At 38.6% G+C, this 22,484-nt stretch overlaps 1 protein-coding gene across 2 annotated transcripts in view; it reads right to left on the bottom strand.

Annotated features, from left to right (window-relative positions):
* Positions 1-3,227: 3,227 nt before the first annotated feature.
* Positions 3,228-22,484, bottom strand: part of DNAJC13 (DnaJ heat shock protein family (Hsp40) member C13) — a 125,935-nt gene continuing 106,678 nt past the window's right edge. For both annotated transcript variants that reach the window (XM_023260560.2, XM_023260561.2), the window contains 8 exons: positions 17,702-17,871; positions 17,510-17,552; positions 16,926-17,099; positions 14,970-15,149; positions 14,549-14,689; positions 12,591-12,734; positions 10,087-10,186; positions 3,228-4,093 (listed from right to left, as the gene is read on the bottom strand). In XM_023260560.2, the coding sequence (XP_023116328.1) occupies positions 3,987-4,093; positions 10,087-10,186; positions 12,591-12,734; positions 14,549-14,689; positions 14,970-15,149; positions 16,926-17,099; positions 17,510-17,552; positions 17,702-17,871 (1,059 nt within the window). In that variant the 3' untranslated portion in view covers positions 3,228-3,986. The remainder of the gene's footprint in view (positions 4,094-10,086; positions 10,187-12,590; positions 12,735-14,548; positions 14,690-14,969; positions 15,150-16,925; positions 17,100-17,509; positions 17,553-17,701; positions 17,872-22,484) is intronic.

A 22,484-nucleotide genomic window follows, 5' to 3' on the forward strand; every position in this document is an offset into this window, starting at 1 on the left:
GCAAACGACATTGGAAAAATAGTGCCAAGAGTTTCTTGACACAGGGTTGCCAAAACTCTCAATTTGGGGGAAAAATAAATAAATAAATAAATAAATAAATAAATAAATAAATAAGCAAGCCGTATCTGTGAAGCATAATAAAGCAAAGTACAATGAAACAAGGTATGTCTATAACAGCAAAGGATTGAAGAACAGCAAATATGTTTAAATCTGTGATACTAAAAAATACTTCAATAATGGTATTAGTAAAAAAAACAAACAAAATTGGTCACCTTCAGAAGATGACAGGGAACAGATTCATTATCTTGAAAGCTGATGAGTAAAGGAAATGAATTAAGCCTTCATCCTGCCTTTCCCATATGACGTGTGCCACTGGGTGACAAAGCACATAAAGGAAAGCATTTCTTTTTTTTTGTTCTTTTATTGAGGTAAAATTGTTATATTACATTAGATTAGTTTCAGTTATACAACATACTAATTCAGTATTTGTAGAAACTACAAAGTGATTACCACAGTAAGTCTGGTTACCATCCATCATCATACATTAACACTTTACCCATTTTGCCTACCCATACTCCTTCCCTTCTGATAACCACCAATCTGGGCTCCATGTCTATGAGTTTTGTGTTGTTCATTTGTTTTAGATTCCACATATAAGTGAAATCTTCGGGTATTTGTCTGACTTCCATGACTTAAGGTAATACTCTCAAGGTCCATCTGTGTTGTCATAAATCGCAAGATCTCGTTTTTTTTTTCTTATGCCTAAGTAATATTCCACTGTATATAAACACCTCATCCCCTCTATCCCTTTATCCACTGATGGACACTTAGGTTGTTTCCATACTGTAGCTATTGTAAATACCACCGCAAAGAACACAGTGCATATATCTTTTTCAATTGTTGTTTTCATTTCCTTCAGATAGATACCCATGAGTGGAATAGCTGGATCATGTTAGTTCTATTTTTAATTTTTTGAGGAAGCTCTCTGCTGTTTTCCACAGTGCCTGCACCAATTTACATTTCCATCAACAGTGCACAAGGATTTTCCTTTTCTTCACATCCTCTCCAACATTTGTTATTTCTTGCCCTTTTGATACTAGACATTCTGACAGGTGTGAGGTGATAGCTCATGGTGGTTTTGATTTGTATTTCCCTGATGATTGGTGATGTTGAACATCTTTTCAAGGTACCAGTTGGCCATCTACAGGTCTTCTCTGGACATGTCTATATAGACCCTCTGCCCATTTTTTAATCGGATTTTTTGCTGAGTTCTCCACATTACTTTGGACATTAACTCCTTACTGAATATATGATTTACAGGTATTTTCCACCATTCAGTAGGTTGCCTTTTTATGTTTTCTTTGTTGTGTTGAAACTTTGGTTTGGTGTAGTCCTACTTAACGTTTTTTTTTTGTTGTTGTTGTTGTTTTTTTTTTTTGCAAGAAAGCATTCCAGTTACTAAGTGGAATAGCAGCATTTTATAACTCCCAGTATATGAATGGATCTAGTCACACTGAGATTCCCTTATTGTTAATATCACATGTCTTACAGGCATGATGTGCTTCTAAGAAATCAAAAAAAAAAAAAAAAAACCAAGCCCCCCTCTAGTCTTGCCAAAGGAATGGAACCAGAGTTTGATCAAGCCTCTAGATGCAAAGAGCAGAGGAGTAAGTTGAATTGCACTAGGAATGTGTGATCAGTAACCTCAAGACTGGGAAAACCAACCAACGGCCTCAGGGCCTTCAACAAAGTTACAGGGAAAAGGCAGATGGAAAGGGAGCCACAAGATTTAAAAAGACTCAAAAATATATTAACAGAAGGAAAAATCCAAGATCAAACCCTAGGAATGTACACTTGGGTGATAAACTACAAAGGAACACAAGGAAGTGTAAGACAAGTGGTCCTTTTTTTTTGTTTGTTTTTTAAAGTGGTCACGTTCAAGAAGAAGGGAGTGGCTGTGATTTTGATGCGGGCACATGAAGGGGCTTCTGGAGAGGCTGGCAAAGTTCTTGACATAGATGGTAGTTTCAAGGGTGATTTGCCTTTTAACGACGGATTTGTTCAGCGAGATTTTCTACAGTTGTGTTTTGGTTTACAATAAAAAATGTTTAAAAACAAAACAGAAAAAAAAAAAAACCCACCTCTCAGTTTTCCTAGTTACATACTGCTTCAGATTGCTGCTGTGTTAGGATCCTGGCTCAGGACAGACTTTGGTGTCAGGTCTAAGTAGTTTTGATTTCTTACTCTGTTACTTACTAGTTGTGTGACTTTTGCTAAGTTGCTTTGCCTCTCTGAGCCCATGTTCTTCACCTGGAAGATAAGAATTTTATCAGTATCAAGCCCATAGGTTTGTTCTGAGAATTAAATGAGACTACGTATGTATGAGTTTACAGGGTGTTTGGCATACAGCCAATGTTCAGTAAGAATGAGCTATTACTTAACTATCAGTGATTGTGAATTAATTTAAATAGCCCTTTAAATATCATAAATACTCACAATATTTATGTTCTCCTAGTACTTAAAGGAAATATATTAATTTGTGCTCTTCCATACCACATACTCCTAAGTTAGCTGTTACAATTTCTTTTAGTGAACATATTTTTATGACAAGTATTGCCTAGAAACTAAAACCACAGTTGTATATTAAAATATGTGCATGGGTATATTACTCTATAACCTTTGAGAGATGATGCAAAAGTCTGAATTAGAGACTTATCGGGGGAGTAAGTCTCCATTACACTCTGCTGTTACACATCAACTATGGAATAAACTTGGCTCTTGCTTTCAAAAGCAATGTGGAGGTGTGGGTATTTCGTCATTCTTTAAGAAGTGTTTGTATTCTTTACAGGTTTTCATTTTCTTGTAGTTTATGATCATACTAGGAGACCTATATGCTGAGATCTGTATTATTTGAAATATGCTCTCACTTTAAATTTCTCTTGCTTTAAAAAACGTTGAAATTAATGTGTCTCACCCATTAGAGTAATACTAGCCTCACCCATTCCTGAATTATTAAATAGAAAATAAATGAAACGCTAGTTTCTGGAAATTTAGATGTGGCTGAAATATTACCAATGGGCATTGGGAATGATCAGATGTGTCAACGTAGTTGTCTGGATGAGGAGCTGTGAACGCGAGGGAGCGTTTGTGTTTATTCCTAATACTAGATCTGTCTTAGAAAAAAGCAGGAGATCCTCAAAGGGAAACATTAAATTAGAACAAATATATCTCATTAACAAAGCAGTCAATTCCCTTTATTTTTAAAATTTTATGTACACATATGAATGATCTGTATAATGTACATTCAATATAGAAAGCTTTATATATTTGATACTGTATAGAACATTTCACAATTACACTAATCTCTTACGTAACATCTTGACATCCGTTTTTAAATTTTTTTGCACAAGCTCCTTTCTCATTCAATTTGGTAAAGTCAGTTATACATACCGACATGTACTGTGAGCTCTCAGAAGGTTAATGACTGGGGAGAGGATACCGGGGAACAGGCACGAGGATGAAGCCTACTAGTGTTGGACGGTGGAGGGGGACAGCCACAGGGACTCGATGCAGGAGAGGGAAACATTGTCTTCCGGGGACAAGTGACCTAGTCCAATTTCTGTAGATTGCAGTTCAACCCCACAGTCACGCTAATTCAAAAAAAAAACATTATAAAAACTAGGAAGAAAGTTTTGTCTTTTTGATTCACAGTCTTGTAAACAGATACAAAGGAACAGAATGTGCTTACATACATCAAGAAAAAAAACTTGTGTACCCACTTAGGCTGATCCACAGAGTGCTTTCTTACAACGTGATACAATTAGAATCACTGACTTTTTTTCCTAAATAAAAATATATTTATAGAAAAAGGAATAACACTGTCATGAAATCAGGAGAAAGGCAGTAAGAGTTTGTTTCAACGTATCAGCTGGAGGAATGTGGACTGGGCACTGGCCTGTCAGCATTTACTGTCTCTCACAAAGGTGTCAACTCTGATAGCCAAGGTCGCCTGCCTCGTGGTCTACGGGAGGCGGCAGGTTGGACATGACTGACGAGGATGTCCCTGCAGTAAGGTAGCCAGCAACTCCAGGTCCTGCAAGAGAGAAAGGAAAACACACACCTTCTAGAGAGCAGAGTCGTGTGAAAACACCTTTATAAGAAGGTCAGAAGCTAGTCAAGTACCTGATCACACACTTTAACAGACAACTACCCAGTGCCATTTTCAAGGTATGTCTTTACTATATGACAAAGTTAAAAATCATTTCAAAATTGATACTGGACAGCAACACTGGTGTGAAAACATGGAAAACTGGCCCTTCTCAATTCTGGGAATTCAATGCTTCAAAAAATTCTGGGCACTGAAGGATAGCTATGTCAAATGGAAAAAAAAAAAAAAAAAAGAGAACAAGTAGAGGAAGGAAACTCCATACTAAGCCCATCCAAAAGTCATACTTGATAAAATGCCCAAGAAAAACCTTTATCAACATTCAAGTTAACCTACTTTCATTTGGTGCAAAGAAATGCTGTTATGGGGCACCTGGGTGGCTCAGTCGGTTAAGTGTCCGACTTTGGCTCAGGTCATGATCTCATGGTTCACTAGTTCAAGCCCTGCATCAGGCTCTGTGCTGACAGCTCGGAGCCTGGAGCCTGCTTCTGATTCTGTGTCTCCCTCTCTCTCTGACCCTCCCCCCATTCATGCTCTCTGTCTCAAAAGTAAATAAACGTTAAAAAAAAAAAAAATTTTTTTTAAAAAAAAAAAGAAATGCTGTTATAGCTAGTAACACCAAATGAACAAGGGCTGCTACACTGACAGCTCTACAAAAGGAAGGCTCTGGACATTTGTCACAGGTCAAAACAAGAATGCTATGGGAAAAGATATCAATATTTTCGTTTTATAGGTCTTCCTTGATTCTAAGAGTCTCTACTGCATAGAAATGCTACATATGCCAGCATTTATCAAGATGTGTCCTACAAGCATTGTAGATAATGGCTTTAGCCCTCCAGTTTATCGTAAACATTGCAGAGACCATTACATCCCAGAAGCACTGCACAAACTGTACAGAGTACTTGCAAGAGACATTGTAGCATAATACCACAAACTGAGCAATACTGTTAGCTGAAACCGTAGGAAATAAGGCAAACAGCTAAGGAACATCAAGGGTTAGAACTAGAAAGGCAGTGGGAGCGGCATGCATTTAGCAAAATGATTCTCTACCTGCTTCAGAGAGCTACACAGAAGTTAGCAAGCTGCCTGGCAGAGCGGATCTAAAGCCCGCTCCTGAGGTGAAGGGGGCTGCTGCCAGTTAGAAGGGAAGGAGAGACACCTGAGGGGAAAAAAGAAATATAAGCAGCAAGGGAAGTTATAAGGAAATGCAAACAGCAGAGCAGTTTGATGAAGGCTGAGGCGTAACAGGGACTAATGTAGGACAAATGGGGCACAATTCAGATTGGTCTTGTGTTTCACCTTACAAGCACTTGTATCCAGGACGTGAAATGGCTTACACCACTGAGTGAACACTGCATCTCATATGTAATTATACAGCCAGAAACAGTTCCACCTATGTGAGCTGTAACACGCACACTCGGAACCTTGAACTTATAAACGTTGGAAAAAGGATCTTCCCTTTTTAAGGCACTGTAAGTCCTGCATCTACCAACTCCTGCCTTCTGCCAAGCAGGGTGCCAGGCCTTCTACAGACAGCTCAGAAGACCACCGGTTCAACCTACCCCCTGTGACAAGGCAGTTGGGAGCTACAGCACCACACTGTTAACATCACTTCCCACCAACCTATCAACCTTTGAACCCTAGGCAGCGGCAGGATTACCACAGATCGATTAAGTGGGTCTCACCAAAGATAGAAGCTGTAAGAATAACCCCCCAAACACCCTGGACTGGTAAATTTCCCAAGCACTTCCAATGTTGGACTCATCTTGGCCACATCAAATGAGGAGATGATGAGACCAAATATGAATGCTACATATAGAAAACAGACTAAGGCTACTGTTCTTCAACTGCGTGCGGAGGCACCTTGGGACAAACTCACAGGGGTGCTGCTAGATATTTTACATCGGAGAGAACACAGCAACATCTGCTGGATGCCACATAGCCACTTTCAAGTTGTTTGGACCTAATACTTCAACTTAACTATTAGGTTATTTCTTTTGGCCTAGCGGTAGATGAAAAAATCATTAAGACATTAAAGGCATTGTGAACTGAGAAAAGTTTGGGAACTTCTGGGCTAAAATTAAATTGAGACAATAGAATCATCCACAATAGACCAAATTCCAGCCCCACCATTTGCCACTTTAGGAAAAGACAAACAAATTCCTGGGTATTTCTGTAAATAAGTCTGAAATGCTCTTTCTCTCACACCTCTGGCTTCTCTTTTAGAAGGTGTCTGGTTAGGATGAGGACAGAGCAGTTGTGTTCTCCAGAGAAAGGTGGGAGGAGAGAGCAGGAGCTGCCAGAAATGGGGCACGTGGCAATAACGTGCAACGCTGCCAGACTTGAGAATGAGAAAAGACGGAAAATTAACAAAGAACCCCGCAAAATGGAATTGCCTGCAACGATGGAGCAGTGGAAAGAGCACGGGCTTTGTTAAAAATGAACGTGAGAGTCTCAGCAGGGAAAACAAAAGCAGGAAGCTCTGCCTCAGCGTCAGTGTCCTATAGTAAACTGATGAGCTCAGGAAATCTTTCCCAACATCACTCACATCATATAGTCTTGGGACAGGTGGACAAAGAACAACACAAGGTGGAAAAAAAATCCTAACTCGTAGAGAACTGATGGACCTGTATGAAGAGAGACCTTAGAATTGCACCCACCCCCCCCCTTTAATGACCTTAGGAAGCCAAATTAACTATGTGACATGCCTCTAATATAAATATATACAGGGGTGTGTGTGTGTATGAAGTTCATCTCCATATTCCAATTAAGTGTGTGTGTGTGTGTGTGTGTGTGTGTGTACACAAAGCTCTTCGTCATCAATTCCCACTCCTACAACCATGTTTCCCTTGCCCTGCTTCTCCTCCTTTCCCTCTTGTTCCTTCTTTCTCTATACTGATTTTCTAGGTGAGGTAATTGGAGGATTTTCCCTGCTAAAATTGTTTTTACAGGGCCTTGAACTTCTCAGCAACATGCCCTTCTAGAACCTAACAAATAGCTAAGTAACTAAGGCCCAGGTCAATGAAAACATAGCTTGTCTGCATTGTAGGTAAAACTGCATTAGACAGTTTAGGTAAGTTTTTATCATAAAACAAAACAAGTATGCCAGGCCAAAGAACCTATGGAACCAGGTGGCCTCTTCTCAATTCATCTACAAGGAGCAATCTCGCCTAGGACATTTTATCCATACCCCAATCCTGAGATGTGACTGAATGATATCTGCTCAGCAGCCAGGGTAAAGAAAATAATTATCGTATTTTTGGTCATTCTTATCCTACTTTGAAAGAGTAATTAACTTTCCTCTATCTTTCACCATCTCCTAAACAAAATCTACTTGCCAAACTTACCATCGGTATTTTAGAAAAATGGCTAGTGAAGTGTGTTTTCACAGCACCTTATTTCATTTGCACATTGGGCACAACTAGAATCTCCTCCAGGCTGAGCACAGGGTGGGGTAAATCCTAATCAATTAAAGTTCCAACTCAATGCAACATTGTATACATTCCAAGGAGTTCCGGTAATGCGACTTTACCATTATTAGAATAACTTGTACCTTTTATCAAACACATGACACACAATACAAAGCATCAATGGAACAGCTCAAACACAAAAAAGAAAACATTTGACAACCTAAACAATGAGTAGACAATTCAACAGGTAGTGCTCTCTTTAAACAGTCCTTTCAAAACAAGGAGAGCTGATGGGAAAATCTTCTCAAACAACTAACATCTCAACAAAAGAACATCCCAGATTGATGTGCTAAGAACTAGACAATTTCCGGGCCAACAGAGCTCAGGGCTAGTCCAGACTGTCCCACGTAGTCGTGCCTACAGGCTTCAGGGGGGCCTGCAGAACAGCCAGAGCAACACCAGGATGTGTCCAAGTTGGGACTTATACCATCTCCCCTTTGACCAGCTTTGTACAGAACCTGCTGCCCTGAGTGGGCCCAAAGGAGGATGTAAAGAAATTTGTAAATCCCAGCCTTTCTTCTTCCCCAACCCTCTTCCATCCCCTACAGCTCATCACAGCTGCTTCTCACAACTCCTTCAGAAGCTACCCCAGGGATCCAAGTAAAAGGAAAGGCACAGACAGGAACCCTTCAAATCCCTGTACATTTTTCTATAGTTATTAGCAAATATGGATGGGGTGAGGACCTAAAGATTTCTGAAGGAAATTAGTCTCTAAAGATAAATCCCTATCTCTTCTGTATTCTAACCACAGACTTTGTGACCCACATCCCATTACTAAGTCAAGGACCATCTAAAGTCTTCTATTGCATCAAGTCAATGAACACTAAGCACAATGCAGAACACAACAAATTAGAAAGGTGTCCCTGTAGAAAAGCTTATAATCTACATCTTTCTATTCTTCAAGGCCAAACTTTTAAGTAAGTAGCTATTCTTAGCTGGAAAAAAAATAAGGCAGATTTCCCAGTCACAACATCCTTATACAAGGTAATTAACGTAATGCCACAAAAAGGTGGTACTACATCAACTTCTGGAAAACGAGTCTAAAGACGTTTTTAGTATGCCTATTATAGAACATACTCTTATTTAGAAGCTACTGCTTCACCTCAAATTTCAAAGAGAGATACGAGATAGCCAAAGACCATTTTCTAGGTATTTCTTTCCATAGAAATCACAGGACAGGCACATGGGAAAGTTAGAAGGGAACCGTAGGACACTGCTCTTAATGTACATGCAGGGATGGGCAATCAAAGCACCGTGTGTTTACAAATGTTAGGGCTCTGCTGTATGCTAATTTGGATGTAAATTTAAAAAAATAAAACGAGTTAAAAAAAAACCAAAAACAAATGTTAGGGCTCTGCTTATAAATTTTAGTGGATTAATATTAAATGGTCACAGTGAGGAAGCAAGCAGTAGTGCCACAACAGACTAAAATTAAAACCAGGCAAAATATTCTCTGAAGTCCCCATTTTTAAGTACTCAAGATTTATAAACTTTAGTTTTAAAGTTATACTAAAGTACAAACTTTAGTCTTCATGATTTATAAACTTCTACACCAGCAATCGGGATTAGTCAAAAAGTTACACTGGCATAAAATCCAGTGGGTACTATTTTTTTCTCTCAATTTACCTACATGAGCTCTGGTAAGAGGAGGATGCAGAGCTGATTTTTGTTTACATATATACCATACTCAGGCAGATGGCAAAAACCACCTGTTATTCTTAAGGTTAATTTCAAACTGAAAACTTTTATACCAGAGACTATATTTCATCTTCGGATATACCAAAAGAATGGTAAGACTTTCCTTTTAAATAGATTTTATTTTAAATTTCCTTTTAAATAGAAGCCAATATGAAAATATTGGAAAATTATTATGCAATTAGTGTGTCAAATGGACACATGTCCTGAGCTTCAAAAACATACTATCTTTTGAACCCTAGACACTAAAATGTCCTTTCCCTTTATGGTACATACTTCTTCCTACAAAAGGACAAATTGTATATGTTTTATAAAACTACAGATTAATTACTGGAAACTTAGAAGAAAAATATTTCACAGATGAATGTACATATTTGGAGTTCCAATCTGTTATTTTGACAGAAATGGAAAATATCATATGCTATCATGTTTCTAATACTGATATTTCTGAATAGATATTTCTCTAATCTTTTTACACGTTCAAGATAAACATTTCAACAGTCATGCTCCAAATATAACCTATGACACCATCAATTCATTGGGTCAAAACCGAGCAAAGTTCACGTTTCAGTCAGCACACATTCAACACATTAGCAGTTGACATTTGCCCAGAGGTCCACCACATGCTCACAGGACCTCCAAGACAGGTGGCTAGTAGCCTAGGAAGACACTGTAAATGCTATTACAGTTTAATCAGGGCAACAGGAAGGTGGCTTCTGCCATATGTTTCAGAGTAACCAATTAGGTGTGGATTACCTGTGAGGTATCCTGCTGTTTGTGACTCAGAAATAAACAAATCGTGTTTCTGATCTTTGAAGGCACTCCAGACTGAAGAACGAGACAAGATTTCATTCACCTAGGAAAGTAAAACAAACTCTTTGAACATAATGAATTTAAGTTAGCCTCATTACTGAGGACTGGGTGTTGGAAGAAGAACCAAAGAGAAAAAGCAAACTTCCAAGACAAAAGGAAAGTCAGCTGAGGAAAGATCCAAAGATGGAGCAAGACCTAGCATTCCTTAAATGCTCTATGCCAGGCACAGGGACAGAGACATCTCATGAAACCAGACCCGAAGAAGGCTCTAAGTCAGGCTTCCTTTTAAAATTGGACACTATTATTTGAACTTATAATTTACTGGCTTGTTATTTGGGCAGAAAGATTTTCTTGTGATAGCAACAACTGGCTGACAGTGTGGCATGACCTCATGAAGTTATTCCCAAGGAAGGGGTCTAGGGAGAAGATGCTATAAACTCAAGCTAAAACTTAAAGCAGTCTTGGGGCGCCTAGGTGGCTTAGTCGGTTGAGCGACTGACTCTTGATTTTGGCTCGGGTCATGATATTGCAGTTTCTGAGTTCGAGCCCTGCGTTGGGCTCTGTGCTAACACTGTGGAGCCCGCTTGTAGTTCTCCTTCCCTCTCTCTCTGCCCCTACCCAACTTGTGCATGTGCACTCTCTCTCTCAAAATAAACTTTAAAAAAATAAAAAACTTTAAAAAATTATGGGTTGTGACCTATTAGAAGTTTATGAAATCGATGAAGAGGGTTTAATCAGCATGCCTGAGGAAATAGGTTAATATAGAAAGCATCAGAATTCACATGTAAAATGGGTGAACACTCATATTTGATGTACATACATGTAAGTACAAATAACGTGTGGGTAAAGTATACTGGACTAAGACCAAAGACATTTTTGTGTGATACAGATTAAAAAAAGTTTAGGAAATTCCAACTTAGAGGCTTTCACATATCAACATTCAGATCAAATATTGATTGGGTACCTCATGTGGAGGCATAATGGGACACAAAGATGTGAGATGGTCTCTGTCTCTGAAGCGCTCACAGTCTAGTCTAGCAGGGGAAGACACTGCCAGATAATTTGGTGGCAGGCATTAAAGATACATGTGGGGCCACACAAGCCCAGGAGGCTCCCTGTTGTACCTTGGAATCACTACTGGAAGTAATTACTTGTGAAGGTGGTGGGGGATCTGCTAGTTTGGAAACTATCACACCTGTTTCCTCCCCTTGAAATCAGAAGATGGATGTCAGGGTTGCTTGCCTAATTTCATCAAGAGGAATCCTGAGGCAGGTTGAGGATAAGACAACTGCCTGCCTAGAGTACCTCTGCTTGGCAAGTTCAGAACACCCACAGAAAAGCCCCCAAATGCTTCAAATATCCTCAATAATCCTCAATACTTCAAATCTCAATAATATTAAATTGTTCAAATGGTGATACTGATAGAATGGGCAATGGCATAAAAATGTTTCTTTAGTTAGACTTTACACAAAGACAATGGAATCACTAAAAGAAAACTTTAAGTCAATTTAAACCTATGAAAGAACATGAGTAGGTAGTAACACTCCAAGTGTCTATCATTGAATGAATGTATAAATTGTGGCATATACATACAAGAATACTTCAGCCATAAAAAGGAATGAAGCACTGATACATGCTCTAACATGATGAACCTCGAAAACATGCTAAGTGACAGAAGCCAGACACAAAAGGTCATGTATTGTATGATTCCATTTATATGAAATATTCAGAATAAGTGAATTCACAGACAACAAAGTGGTGGCTGCCAGAGGCTGAGGAAAGGGACAAATGGGAAGTAACTGATTAATGGGTACAGAGGTTTCTTTTGGGGTGATAAAAATGTTTTGGAACAGATAAGGTGGTGGTTGCATGACATTGTTAATATACTAAACACAAATCAATCTTTCACTTTAAAATGGTTAATTTTATGTTGTGTAAATTTCACCTTAATTAAATAAACACAGAGCGAGAGAGCATTAGATAATGCTGGACAGTAACAATGAATGAGGAACTCCTCAGAAGCAACAAGAATAAAACCAAAGAGGAAAATTGAATTACTGGGCTGTCTTGAAATCAGCATATGTATGTAGCTGACACACACTGTTAAGTGTTAATAAATAAAGGTGATAAAACTAAAACAATGTTCCAAAATGGCATAATGGGATTGTTAATAAATGTGGTTATCACTATCCAGCAACACATGCTAGAACTGAACATTAACCTTAACCAGCTTTAAATGCTCATTGAATATTCTTCTATGCTTAAGAATTTCAGCATTTTTCTTCCTGAAATGTACGACATACCATCAGCATTCAAAAAAAGAATCCCCCCAAGTCACTACTTGAGTCTATGAGGAGAGGTGCAGAGATCACCCATGGCCAAGACCCTTGGTTTGGAGAATACCCTGTCATAGCCAGCAAATCAAAGTCACCCCTGTGTAGACTCACCTGTTCTCCATGCTGCAGGCTTCGAGTCATGGCCTTGAGAGCTTTAACAATCTGAGCCTTAGTGGCTGCTGGGCTGTCAAGATTTTCAAGACCAATGCCTTCGAGTAATTTTAAGAGGTATGGGACCAGATCTACTTTCAGGGCCTAGAAGAAAATATAAAGCATACCATAAACATGCTGAAAAAAATGTAAACCATACACTGAAGAAACAATTTCACTCCCAGAACCATACCTGGAAGACAACCTCCTGTCTTTCATTTTAACATAGATGAAGATTTCTTTTACAGATCTAATAATAATGACACTCTTTTTTTTTTTTTAACTTTTTTTTTTTTAATGTTTATTTATTTTTGACAGAGAGAGACAGAGCATGAGCAGGGGAGGGGCAGAGACAGAGGGAGACTCAGAATCCCAAGCAGGCTCCAGGCTCTGAGCTGTCAGCACAGAGCTTGACGTGGGGCTCGAACTCACAGACTGCGAGATCATGACATGAACCGAAGTCAGATGCTCAACCGACTGAGCCACCCAGGTGCCCCAATGACACTCTTATTTAAGGAGATTTTATTTCATGCCATCAACTGTTCTAAATGTTACAGACTAGAAACATCTAGTTGTGTCATTACACATCACAACATGTAATGACATAGGCACTACTATTATTACTGATGGAAAAATCAATGCACAGAGGGTGAAACCTGTTGACAGGTAACAGGCAGCAATGCAATCTCTATCTGGAACTACAAAGTGCAGAACATGAGCTTTTAGCCACTATACTGGACTGTCTCTTCTATGACACTATAGTAATGGGCACAAAATTTAAAGTATCTTAATATTTTTTTCACATTTTTTTAAAACATCAACTTTTGCATTTACCATACATTTCCTGTCAGTCTTAAAAAGGCTAGTTAACATTCTGGTATCGCACAATTTTTAATACCCACGCTAAAACTCAGAGGGAAGAGATGGAAGTAACTAACGTTTAGTGAGTATACCTCCCTTTATAGATACCGTTCTCCTAACAACCCTGTGAGGGAGTTAGAATTTTACTTCCCAGATGAAGAATCTGAATGGAAGTTTGTGAGTCATGCCTGAGGTCACAGAGCCATCAAGTGGTAGCACTAGCTCAAGCTGTTTCTAATACAACCCCTCTCCCCAGCCAATTATAAGTCTGAACTTGAGGGCATCCAAATACCTCCTTGAGATGTACCCAGTACTTCTGAACTGCCTAAATGAGGGATGGGAATAGGAGACGGGGGAGGAAAAGGGGCTGGGAGAATAGGAGGACCAGATACAAAAATGCAGGGCCTTGTACTGAGGCTAAGGATGTCAGCTGTCACTTTGTTATCTGGTGGTAATGGGAAACCAATGAAGGGTTTTTAAAATGAACAGTAACCCAGTTAGAGTTATATTTTAGGAAGATCACTTTTGTGATAGTTTTTGTTCCTTCAGTGTCTGTCTACACTACATTCGTACCCACCAAGTCTTATTTTCATTAGGTGGGTAGTCTCTTTGAAAAAAAAAAAACAAAAACAAAAAAACAGTAGAAATCTTGGCATGTTCTTAAACATGACTTCAGAATCAAGGAATCACTAAACAAAGTGAATCTTTCCAAAGATAATGAAACAAATTTGACAAAGCAAGCTAAGAATAAATGCTTAGCAGAAAACCAAAATTCAAAACTTAAATATCACAAAAGTACTCTGAAGTTGGTTAAGATTCCTGACAGCTGGCCCACCTTTCTCAGTGTGTGTGTGTGTGTGTGTGTATGCATGCATATATATATATAGGCATGTGCCTGTTTGTATATAAAATATAAAATCATGCATGCATTAACCCACAAATGATCTCTTTACCAAACCTATGTCAGAGAAACCAAATCAGTGCTAAACAAGTGAAAATCTATTTGCCTGGTATGTTTGTTTTCCTGAAATAGTACTGAATCTAGAAAAGTCACTTACTTGTGCTACTAATTCATTCTGCTCCTTCTGAAACATTCGATTAATTGCTTCACAGGCTAAACCAACAGTATCTGGTCGTTTTTTCATCCCATTCATCAGTGGGCCAATGGTGTCCAAAGATGCCATGGCTCGAACACACAACTAAATGTCCGAAAAAAGAAGTAAATACAATAAACACAGTAAATACAATAATAAAATATATGAAAAACCTACATTCAGCTCAAGTTTAATAATGAACTCAAATTCAGTCTCCTGTTAATTACATCATTTAAACTAGTTTAAGAGTTGCTACAATACCACTGGTTCACATGCAGAAAGGCACATGGTAGGAAGCGGATGTGTACTGCAATGTACATTAATCACAAAGAGGAAACATAAATAAATTCCAAGTTTATAAGCTACTAACTGGATTTATCACTACCTCATTTTCAGACAGGGCATGGATAATGCGGATGGCACTCTTAGGAATGGCATTGTTCCTATGATTCATTGCCTGGATCACTTTGGGGAGGTGGCCCAATGGTGGGACCTGGTCAGCCAGCTGAGGCTGTGCATTGAAGAGACATACTGTTGCCATTGTCAAAGTTTCCAAAGTTTCTCCCTAGAGGGTATAAAACAAAGAAACAAACTATAAAATACTGACAAAGTTAAGTCCTAAACATCCTTGGAAACTATTTGGTGTTCTACCCTAGAGATCTACAAGTTCTACGTGCTGATTTTTTAAAACTGATTCACAAATCCTAAGAAAACTATCTTCCCATCTTGAAAAAAGGCATGAATTCAAAGTCAAAGGACTTTAAGAATGTGATCTTTTTTTTTTAATGTTTATTTATTTTTGAGAGAGAGACAGAGAGAGCGTGTGCAGGAGAGGGGCAGAGAGAGAGAGGGAGACACAGAATCTAAAGCAACCTCCAGTCTCCGAGCTGTCAGCACAGAACCCCACACAGGGCTCAAACCCACAAACCGCGAGATCATGACCTGAGCTGAAGTCAGATGCTTAACTGACTGAGCCACCCAGGCGACCCAAGAATGTGATCTCTTAATTAATCTAAGCAGTCTTTCACTGGGCCAGGTCACAGCTCATTTCTGTTGCAGGTTTAAGAGAGAATCTCCCAAAAGTTATTACCAGAAAGTTTTAGTCAGTGTTATAAAAATGTCAGTATCAGGGAACATCAATAGTTCATGAGAATGCAGAAGTCATGAAATGGGTATCCTAGTTCTATTAAAAATCCTATTGAAAAAAAATCCTATTGAACCGGTTTGGCTGCCATAATGCACTTTCTATTGTGGATTGCAAAAAACCTGTAACTTATCCCATTTTATCAGACGTGTACACCCACAGCATCTGGAACAAACATGGAAATTGGGATGGGCCCCAAAGCCAAGGTGATAGGGGAGGAAAATGCTGTGTTTTCCCCTAAGTTTCTGCTTTTTGAAGATTTTTTTTTTTTTTTTTAGGAATCTATTTATGTAGCAAAAATCCTAGTAAACAGAAAATGAGACTGAAAAGTTATGTACGTAAATATTTGGCAAAATAATAATACTTTTTTTTTAAGTTGTGCTAAGCTAATGATAGTAACTAGTAATTTCTAGGTACTTGACATGTGTCAGACGTTATTCTAAGTACTCTCCATATGTCAACACTAAAACCTCAGCCTTAGGGACAGGTGTCGTGATCCTTCCATAAATCTGCCTACTTCGAGGCAGACCACGAAGTACTGTTCACGGTTACAGAGCCAGTCAGTGGTGAAGCTGGTACTGGGATCCAGGACCATCTAATAACACAGCTTGGGCTCTTTATTACCTTGTTCCATAGTCAGCCTGTTTAATACAGCCAACAGTCACGTACCTCAATTATTTTTACTCTAAAGGTTTAAATAACAAAACCTTATATAGTATAAGGCTACTTTCTCACTCCTGCTTACCTTGTAGCCTCTGCCTTTGAACACAGATACTAGGTTCACTCTCCTATCACTCTCCTATCAATGTCTTTCACAAGGGTCACATAAGGAAAGCTGAGTGAAGTACACTAGCAGGACACACTTCTAGGGGAGCACCGAATGTTTGTTTTTCCTTAAACTAATATAACCATTGGAGATGAAGCTGCAGATACCTTCTTTCAGAGCCTCTATACTTGCCAGAGATAGCAATTTGTCAATATAGACATCTCCAACTTTGGTTCAGAAATAACCATGTTCACTTTTGAACATTCCCCAAAAATAAGATGAATGGGCATATCTGAATTTGAACCTGGCTGCTGTACTGAAAAAAGTAACCAATTCTTAATGTATGGGCCATGAGGATGGTGTTTTAACAGAAACCCCATCAGTATATTTAGCAAACTACTGGAAATGTTTTGCTGATGGCTGAAGCTTACATGAGGATTGTTCTTCTCCAGGAGCTCAGTTAATTTTTCTAATAGTGCAATAAGGAATTCTCTAGGCTTTCTTAGAACCCACGCTGGCTGTGCAATAAAGATTCTCAAGAAAACTCCTCCAACAGCAAGTTCACCCTCTGCTTCTCCAAACACCACAGCAAAATCTTCAGGCAACTTTAAAGAAAGAAAGAATCATAATCAAGTCACTTAATCCTTAGTCACACAAGACACAAAAAATGCAAATCCCATTAAATAGTCATTAATATAATCAAATTATATATATATAATATAATCAAATATAATCAAATGCAAATCCCATTAAATAGTCATTAATATAATCAAATTATATACTTTTATATAATCCCTTAATAAATTTCAAAAAAGGTATTTTGATTACTTACTTAAAAAGTGAATATTCCTAAATTTAAAACGTGACTTCCCAGGGGAATTCTTAAGTGTCTTAATGACAAAGTGTCTAACAGTTATCAAACTGACGCAGTAGGAATTAAAAAACAACAGCAAACAGCAAACTAAAAATACAATAAAATGTAGAATTCCTTCCTCTGAATAAAAGTATATTTTACCTTCCAATTTACATCAGGGTTATCTCGCTGATTTTTAAAGTGCCTTGGGGAAAAAAAAAAGTGAGAGGGTAGAATATCAAACTTCAGTCACAAAATGCACATTCATCAATTGTTAGAATAAATATTAGAGAGGTGATGGACAAATAGGAAACATTTGTCCTTTTTGGCGATTTACCTGAAGGCGTTACTTACTCTAGCATCATTTCTCTAACTGTTGTAGACACTTTATCTCTGGAGCTATCATTCCAAATTAACTCAGGATTTTCATGAGTTCCTTCAAAAATATGTACAGCAGCTTCAGGGTTGTCTCTCATGGCATCCATGAAAACGCTTGGTAGAAATTTCATTAGCGTAATGCGGACCTACAGCAGGGGGGTTGAGAGAGAAAAGAGATCTACTGGTGTCGGGTGTGTTCTGTATTTCTCTAGGATATGATAACTGTTGTATTTTGTGGTGTGGCTGATCTGAGCCGTAACTATTATCCAAAGTTCTGGAGTGGGAGAAGGGATCCACCCTAGTTTATGAAAGGGTAACTTTAACAAGACTTCCTACTTACCTATCCAGTTTCACTTCATCTCAGTCTTACATTTAAGATACCTGAAGAAATTCAATACTGCTGACGCATGTAGTGTCTAGGGCACACCTTGCTGGATCATGCCTTGCACATACTGTTCCTTCTTCCCAGAATACCCTTATTCTGGTATTCCAGGCCTGTCCCCCCAACCCTGCCCCATGCTCCCTGCCTCTGCAAACACATTTTTCTCATTTTTCTCACAAAGTGGCCTTTGTGTCTTTCAAGTCTTTTTTAGTGTATTTATTTTGCTATACTATGTTTTTATATTATACTGTGCCTTTTTCCGAAAAGGAGTTAAAATGCAGCTTTAAAAATAATACAGGGGTGCCTGGCTGGCTCAGTTCGTAGAGCATGCACCTGTTGATCTCAGGGTCATAAGTTCGAGTCTCACATTGGGTGTAGTGATTACGTTAAAAAAAAGCAGTAAAAATAATACATCCAACACACACACACACACACACACACACACACAAACTGAAAATTACACTGAGGCATTATAATAGAGGGAAAAGGAAGGTTGGGAAGTTTTCTGCTGAGGTCTTCACTTCGTTTTCTCTCCTTTATATCACTCAAGCCTGTGCTCAAACTCATCCTCTGGAAAGTTTCCCTGACCTGGTCTGTCTCACTCATTGCTTGTATTCTCAGGCCCTGGCATGAGAGTCAAAAGCTTATTTGAATGAAGACTAATATAAAGCCAGCCACAAAGGAAATAAAATAATTTTCTATAATTGACAGTGATATACTACACATTCAGTGTAGTAAATTTATACTACAAATTTAGTTCTGAACTTGCTAGGCACCCAAGAACTAAAGGAAACTATCAGTTACATAATAGAGAACATCCACCAGGAATTATTTCACTTTCCTTTTTTTTTTTAAATGAATAAGTTTATTTTTAAAAATAAAATAAGGGGCGCCTGGGTGGCACAGTCGGTTAAGCGTCCGACTTCAGCCAGGTCACAATCCCGCGGTCCGTGAGTTCGAGCCCCGCGTCGGGCTCTGGGCTGATGGCTCAGAGCCTGGAGCCTGTTTCCGATTCTGTGTCTCCCTCTCTCGCTGCCCCTCCCCCGTTCATGCTCTGTCTCTCTCTGTCCCAAAAATAAATAAACGTTGAAAAAAAAAATTTTTTTTAAAAATAAAAATAAAATAAAAAGATTTTTCAACTTACTAAATTTTAAGAGTATCTATAGAACCAAATGTCTTGGCAATGCAGGATACTAATTGTCCTTCAATGTCTTTTATTTATTTTACTTTCTATAATTTACAACCAAGTTAGTCAGCATATGGTGTAAGAATTATTCCAGAGTAGATTCCTTAACGCCCCTTACCCATTTAGCCCATCCCCCCCCCCACAATCCCTACAGCAACCCTCTGTTTGTTCTCTACATTTAAGAGTCTCTTATGTTTTGTCCCGTTTTTATATTACTTTTTCTTCCTTTCCCTTATGTTCATCTGTTTTGTACCTTAAAGTCCTCATATGAGTGAAGTTATAGGATATTTGTCTTTCTCTGACTAATTTCGCTTAGCATAATACCCTCCAGTTCCATCCACACAGTTGCAAGGCAAGATTTCATTCTTTTTGATTGCCGAGTCATACTCCATTGTGTGTGTGCACATATATATATATATATACGCACACACACACACGTTATACATACATACCACACCTTCTTTATCTATTCATCCATCGTCGGACATCTGGACTCTTTCAATAATTTGGCTACTGCCAATGGCGCTGCTATAAAATACTGGAGTGCATGAGTTCCTTCAAAACAGCACACCTGTATCCCTTGGATAAATACCTAGTAGTGCAATTGCTGGGTCATAGAGTAGTTTTATTTTTAATTTTTTGAGAACTTCCATGTTGTTTTCCAGAGTGGCTGTACCAGTTTGCAATCCCACCGGCAGTGCAAGAGGGTACCCGTTTCTCTACATCCTCGCCAGCATACGTAGTCTCCTGATTTGTTCATTTTAGCCACTCTGACCAGTGTGAGGTGGTATGTAAGTGTGGCTTTGGTTTGTATTTCCCTGATGAAGAGTGACATTGAGCATCGTTTCATGTGTCTGTTGGCCATCTGGAAGTCTTCTTTGGAAAAGTGTCTATTCATGTCTTCTGCTCATTTCTTTACTGGATTATCTGTTTTTTGGGTGTTAAGTTTGATAAGTTCTTTATAGATTTTGGATACTAACCCTTTATCTGATATGTTGTTTGCAAATATCTTCTTCTTCCGTCAGTTGCCTTTTAGTTTTGCTGATTATTTCTTTCACTGCGCAGAAGATTTTTATTTTGATGAGGTCCCAATAGGTCATTTTTGCTTTGGTTTCCCTTGCCTCCAGAGATGTGTTGAGTAAGAAGCTGCTGCAGCCAAGGTCAGAGAGGTTTTTGCCTACTTTCTCCTAGAGGATTTTGATGGCTTCCTGTCTTACGTTTAGGTCTTTCATGCATTTTGAGTTTATTTTTGTGTATGGTGTAAAAAAGTGGTCCAGGTTCATTCTTCTGCATGTCACTGTCCAGTTTTTCCAACACCATTGACTGAAGAGACTGTCTTTATTGCATTGGATATTCTTTCCTGCTTTGTCAAAGATTAACTGGCCATAAGTTTGTGGGTCCATTTCTGGGTTCTCTATTCTGTTCCATTGATCTGAGTGTCTGTTTTTGTGCCATATTTCACTCTTCTTGATCATGACAGAATTCAATTAGAAAGCAACCACTCACTGATATTAAACATGTAAGTAAAACAATTTCCGTAATGCAAATTCTTTGACTATAAGCCTTCAAAGTTATGTCCAAGTTACTTAGTTATTTGGCACACAAATTAGGGTTGGCACACAAAAGCCAAATTTGGCCTGCCACTGTTTTTATATGTAAAGGTTTACTGAAACACTGACACAACCATTTGCACAGTTACTATCTATGGCTGCTTTCCTGTTACAAGGGCACAGCTGAGTATTTGTGAAAGAAATCAGATGACCCAAAAAGGATAAAATATTTTTTACGTGGTCCTTTATAGAAAAGTTTACTGGTCCCACCCCTACCTCACACCATGTACAAAAATTAATTCAAATGGATCTAGGATATAAATCCAAGAACTAAAACTATAAAACTCTAGTAGGAGGAAACACAGCCATAAATATTTATAACCTTGGAATAGGCAATGATTTCTTAGATATAAGATCAAAAGCACAAGCTACAGGGGGCACATGGATGGCTCAGCTGGTTAAGCAACTGAGTCCTGATTTCCATTCAGGTCATGATCTCATTCATGGTTTGTGAGTTTGAGCCCTGTGTCAGGCTCTGTGCTGGCAGTGTGGAGCCTCCTTGAGATTCTCTTCTCTCTCCCTCTGTCTCTGCTCTTTTCCCACTTGCTCACACACCCTCTTCTCTCTCAAAATAAATACACTTAAAAAGAAAGAGAGAGGGGCGCCTGGGTGGCGCAGTCGGTTAAGCGTCCGACTTCAGCCAGGTCACGATCTCGCGGTCCGTGAGTTCGAGCCCCGCGTTGGGCTCTGGGCTGATGGCTCAGAGCCTGGAGCCTGTTTCCGATTCTGTGTCTCCCTCTCTCTCTGCCCCTCCCCCGTTCATGCTCTGTCTTTCTCTGTCCCAAAAATAAATAAACGTTGAAAAAAAAATTAAAAATAAATAAATAAATAAATAAATAAATAAATAAAAAGAGAGAGACTGGACTTTACCAAAATTGAAAACTTTTGTACTTCAACAAAAGGCACCATGAAGAAAAACAGAATGACATTCATGGAATGAGAGAATATTTGCATATCATATATCTGGTAAGGACTGCATCCACAATATATAAAGAACAATTATAACTCAATAGTAAAAAGACAAATGACCCAATTAAGGGATAAGCAAAAGATGTGAACCAACAGACTTTTCTCTAAAAAAGATGTACAAACAGCCAATAAGCACATGAAAAGATACTCAACATCATTAGTCACCAGAGAAATGCCAATCAAAATCATGACATACCATTTCACACCCACTAGGATGGCTGTAATCAAAAAAGGTATCTAAAAACAAATGTTAGATAAGATGTAGAGAAATGAGAACCCTCATAACTGCTGGTGGCAATGTAAAATGGTGCAGCCATTTTGGAAAACAGTTTGACAATTCATCAAAAAGTTAAATAAATGTTACCCTTTGATCCACAAATTCCTCTCTCAGAGACATAAAAATACATACCCACATGAACACTCCTACACAAATGTTCACAGTCACATTATTCAGAACAACCAAAAGGTAGGAACAATTCACGTCTATCAACTGATACATGGAAAAGCAAAGTGGTATACCTATACGATGGAATATATTTTGGCAATAAAGTACTGATACTTGCAATAATGTTATAAATTTGAAAACATGCTAAGTGACAGAACCCAGTCACG

This window comes from Felis catus, chromosome C2, assembly GCF_018350175.1.
Source record: "Felis catus isolate Fca126 chromosome C2, F.catus_Fca126_mat1.0, whole genome shotgun sequence".
NCBI lineage: Eukaryota > Metazoa > Chordata > Mammalia > Carnivora > Felidae > Felis > Felis catus.